We start from the raw sequence: 4,959 nt of genomic DNA, 5'->3' as shown, positions 1-4,959 counted from the left end.
ATATATATATATATATATATATATATATATATATATATATATATATATAAAGAGAGAGAGAGAGAGAATAGATATATAGATTTTGATACCGTTAAAAAGGGATATAATCTTCATTTACTTGCAAACTTCGTCTACCATGATATTCATTGGGTGTAAAAATCGTCTGTATGCAATTAATTAATAAGATAATATTACTTGGTTACAAGAATTAAATAAATATTGGTAATTTTTTCACCTAAAGTAAAACGTTCACAAAGCAAATCCAAAAACTTTTTATGTTGTATCTAATAAATTCAATCACATGGTTCTGATCTAAAACAGATTTCTGAGAGTTGTGACTAAATTTACCATTTTACTATCGTTATACATGCAAATCGAATCAGTGCAAAGATGTAATATTCCAGACAAAACTTCCATCTATGAATAATGTATTTGAAATTATCAGTAGATAAATTAAATTGGTCAACGATAAACGCAAAACGGGATTTCAGTAAGCGAGTCCAGGTGCCTATATACAATTGTAAATATATCCTTAAAAATAACTTTAAGGGTTTCACGATAGTTTATCATGCACAAGAAAGGTTTAGTCTTGGTTATTATGATGCCATTGGGAAAATCATCGAATCTATAATAACTAAAACACGCTAAAGCCTTGACTATATGGTGCTTGGTTGAATTTTTTTAAAAATTTCTTTCAGAACTTCGGATAAACCGGCTTCTGATGTATCTTGTAATAGCAATGGGCGTTTTGCTAGTTGCTGTTTTCTGCATCTGTATTTTACAGAAGTTTGTGAAACGGTAATTATAATTAAAAGTAATATGATATATTAGATGTAAAGAAGCATTTTAACATAAAAATTCGTGTAATTACGAAAGATATTCGTCTATGCTGGATTTAATCGTAGTAAACCAACTCATTGTAAAATTGATTAATATGACCTGTTACTATTATTTTGCTCACTTAGTTTTCAAATTAATAGTATTTTATTCATTTCTAGCTCTTTGTTTGGTTCAAAAATACGTTACGTCAAGCCCGGTAGAATTTATGATATATTAATTGTGAGTCACTCGCGGTTGAAAAATATTTCAAGAAAAACTTCATACGTACAATTTTCTAACATGCATTCTAGTAAATTTTATTTGCTTTTGTAGCCCATGTTTAGACAGAGTACCAGAGAGTACCCAATTTCATGATAGCGGAGAAGAACATCCATTGCAGGCAAACCCGTCTGAAGGTTATTGGACAATTGTGTGTAACACGGAAGGAGATCTGAGTACAGAGCTGGAAACAAATATTAGTCAAATTAACGAGCCAACTCCATTTGCAAACATAGAAATTATTGAACTGAATAACTTGGAAACATCGCAGTTCCAAATGACAGAAGATGGTATGGAATTCGATGGGTACATCCATGCTATTCATTCCGATCCTGTGAATACAAGCTTTATGTCAACACGTAATACGAAATGAGTTTGATGTAATCAGCATGTCTTTACTGAAAGAGGCAAATGTTGTTACATGCTTACTGGAGGGATACTTGCAGCTCGAGAGACAAAGACATTTTGCATTTTGAAAGAGAAATCAGGTTGCGTGGGTTTTAGAACAATTTCTGTTTGAGATGACCCTTACAATGGAAAAGTTATGACCCTATCAAACGAAAATGAATTACACTCAGTACTATTGGAAAGTTGCACAATAGAACCAGATGTAAGCAAGTGTTACTAGGTCTCAACTAATTTGTGCATTCTCATTATGCAATGTCACAAATAAGTGTATGCATTCAAATAATTGCATGACAAGAGCAAGCGTGACCCTCATTCATGCATATTTCGAAAAATATGGAATAAGCGCGAAATATTACAAACGTGCCAATAATAGCGGATTAGATTTGTTGTCAAGAACAGTGGTTTATGCACCGTTATATGAGTTATTTGATTTCAAAGCTTTATTTTTTAGAGTCAATCCGATAAACCTAATCTGAATTTTGACATGTTCTTAATGAAGGATACTGTCGTCATAAATTGGACAAGCTGGAACTAGAATGTCCCCAGCTCAACAGGATTTGTCCAAAAACTATCTGATATGCAACAAACAATTATGACTCTAAAGAAGTAGGTGAGACTTGTTGCAAAACTAAGTGTAATACAGACATGACTGTAAATGAAGACAGAAAAAAGAACGCTCCGTTGCATAGTAGATTTACTTCTATCAGCAGGAAAACATCTAACGTAATAATAGTTAATTTGCACCCAGGAGGAAATTTTGTGTTCCATGAATTGAATGAATCTGTTATCTACGTATAGAACTGAGGAGTTATATTATATTTTAATAGTAATTCAAGCTTGTTTTCATAAACATTTTTCGGCAACATATACTATATTTACCCCGATTCACATGTTTTTGTTTAAAAACACAGTGTAGATTAAAATGTACAGTATGCCAGATAAATGTAAATGATTTGAAAATCTATGTCTTTGTTGCTTAAAATATTTCGTGTGTTATAACTTTAATATAAACAAAGAGAAAGATAAAAGAATCCCTTGCAAGTTTTAATACAGGAGTGATGTGAACTTCTTCGAATCTATTTGATGGTCAGTGTATTCAGAACTTGTCATGCATTTGAATGCTTCTAATGACAAACTTGTATAACGTTTTGTAAAGTATATTTTCTTAAAATAGTCAGTCTGAAATAAATATCTGACTGTCTGTCGTATACCGTTGCTAATATTTTAGTGGCTCATGAACTAAAACCTAGGTGGTAACATTCTGTTTACTTTGTATTTTAAAATGTATATTCCATACTTAAAACTTGCAAAACTATCTTCAGTAGTTAGTGAGTAATTAGTCGTATTTACGTAATGCATGAATCCAGGATGTGATAGCATCATTGTATTTATAGATCCGATACATTGTTTTTTTTTTTTTTTTTATGTGATATTCACTTATTATATGCGCTATTGAACGTATTATGGCATGAGTGAAGATTATCGCGCAAATGTACACCAGCAAAACATCGTTTATTTTTTAAAGTTATCTTAGTCAATGTATATTGCCCTTTTTAACGCATTCTGTTTACATTCATTATGCCTGTATGTGTGTTATTATATATTAGACACTCATGATGCATTACTTCATTGTTTAAACGAGTTCGTATATTACACACAATTTATGGAAATTTTTGAGACATCAAATACAGTCAACAACGAATGAATCAGAATCATGTAGATTTCACTCATGAATATCTTATATGGTGGAATACAAGATACTTAATTTTAGTTACGTGTCTCCAGATCAACGTGGGAATTGCTAATTTAAGATTTTCAACACAATAAAATAAATGTACTAATGGTTTGATATATAATGCAAATATTATTCCACATGGAATGCTTCCATTAGGTCAGAAGATTCATTTCCTACCTCATTTTCAGTACATACTGCTCTTTATATAGTGTTTCCATTCTCAAATGTGCAATGTATCATTCATCATCATTATCATTATTATTATCATCTTCATCTCCCTCTTTATCTGTTCTTTGCGTCAATACAAATAGAGCACGGAATAATAAGAAACGTTTAACTTTGGACGACACATCTTTTTTTGTCAGCATTGTGTTTATGAAACGAACTCTTTTCTTATTTCCTTGCTTCCTACTAATAACTTAATGTAATCCAAACGGCATACTATGTCAGACATATTCACTCAAAAATGGTTTATTGGCTTAGGTGACGAAGTTATAGGCTACCGAGAAATCTTACGCAAGCACGGCAAAAGCTCACTTTTGGATAAACCAATTGTCAAATTTGCATCAGTGTGTCTGTCAAAGAATTTCAGAATTGTTGCTAAATGATCTTTCCAGGCGTCGTTGTAGATGATGACATCATCGATGTGCGTATCACAATTATCTAAGATCTGATGTAAGCATATTATTATTATTATTATTATTATTATTATTATTAAAACTTTATTGATATTTGCCATTTTGGCAAATGTAGCACAAATCTAGTAATCATATTCAGTATAGTAAAAAAGAATTACTGGAAAAAGTCTTCATGTTTCATTTAAGACATTGAGATCATTGATACAGTATACAAATTTAGTCATATAATTGCAAAATTCAGTTTCTTTTGTTCTCAGGTATGCATTCTCTAGTGGCATTTATTTATTGGTATCACCTGTACTGTTTAAATGAATTTAGTGTTTATGTTTGTTTTCTTTTTAAACCTAAATGGCTTATTTACTAATGGGATAACACACTTTCCTGCAACAGAAGGAAAAAATCCCAAACGCAGGAAATCCCAGGTTATAATGTTCCTTGCATGCGAAAAATCTGGATTAGGAAACTTGAAGAGAAAAATATGAGAAATCCTGAGAGATCACTACAGTTGTTTGAATGCATGCTCACATTTTGATACCACGTGATCACATATCTTGATCCTGGGTTCATGATATATAAGGATTATTATTAAAGCAAGAAAATGCATAATTTTTTTACCTGAATATCTCAGGATTTCAAACAATATGAGAGCAGCAGGGAAGTTCTACAGACCAGACGGTTCCGCCAAAATAAAGCCTCCTACGAGAACTTTCTCCGTAGAAGCCTCAGAAAGCAGAAATAAACCTTCCTACGAAAAACAATTTGCGTAAATTCGACCCCGAGAGCAATTTTTGTGTGCAAATTCTAGCATTCTGGACAAGTAAAAAACATAACTTTTGGGGGGGGGGGTGGGAAATTTATTCTGGTGTCTCTTCGTACGAAGGGATTGGGCTGCAAGTCTCATGAATAAATTTGATCGAGACCGATTCGATATCTACTACGCGGATCATGAAGATTAATTGTGATAAAACCGTGCGGTGTTGCCTGAGCGCGGCTGAAGAAATTTTTGAATTTGTTTATGTCCATATCGCCGTTACACCAAGTCTGATGAATGTTTCTCAGCGTGTGAGTATCGACGCCATT

At 32.4% G+C, this 4,959-nt stretch overlaps 1 protein-coding gene across 1 annotated transcript in view; it reads left to right on the top strand.

Annotated features, from left to right (window-relative positions):
- LOC149794575 (uncharacterized) overlaps positions 1–3,956 on the top strand; it is a 23,125-nt gene extending 19,169 nt beyond the window's left edge. Inside the window, exons 7-8 of the mRNA XM_089966599.1 lie at positions 699–798; positions 1,153–3,956. Of these exons, the coding sequence (XP_089822725.1) occupies positions 699–798; positions 1,153–1,471 (419 nt within the window). The 3' untranslated portion in view covers positions 1,472–3,956. The remainder of the gene's footprint in view (positions 1–698; positions 799–1,152) is intronic.
- Positions 3,957–4,959: the final 1,003 nt, after the last annotated feature.

Source organism: Sinohyriopsis cumingii, chromosome 8 (genome assembly GCF_028554795.1).
Source record: "Sinohyriopsis cumingii isolate HCF-2022 chromosome 8, ASM2855479v2, whole genome shotgun sequence".
NCBI lineage: Eukaryota > Metazoa > Mollusca > Bivalvia > Unionida > Unionidae > Sinohyriopsis > Sinohyriopsis cumingii.
This window is presented reverse-complemented; position numbering and strand designations above follow the sequence as displayed.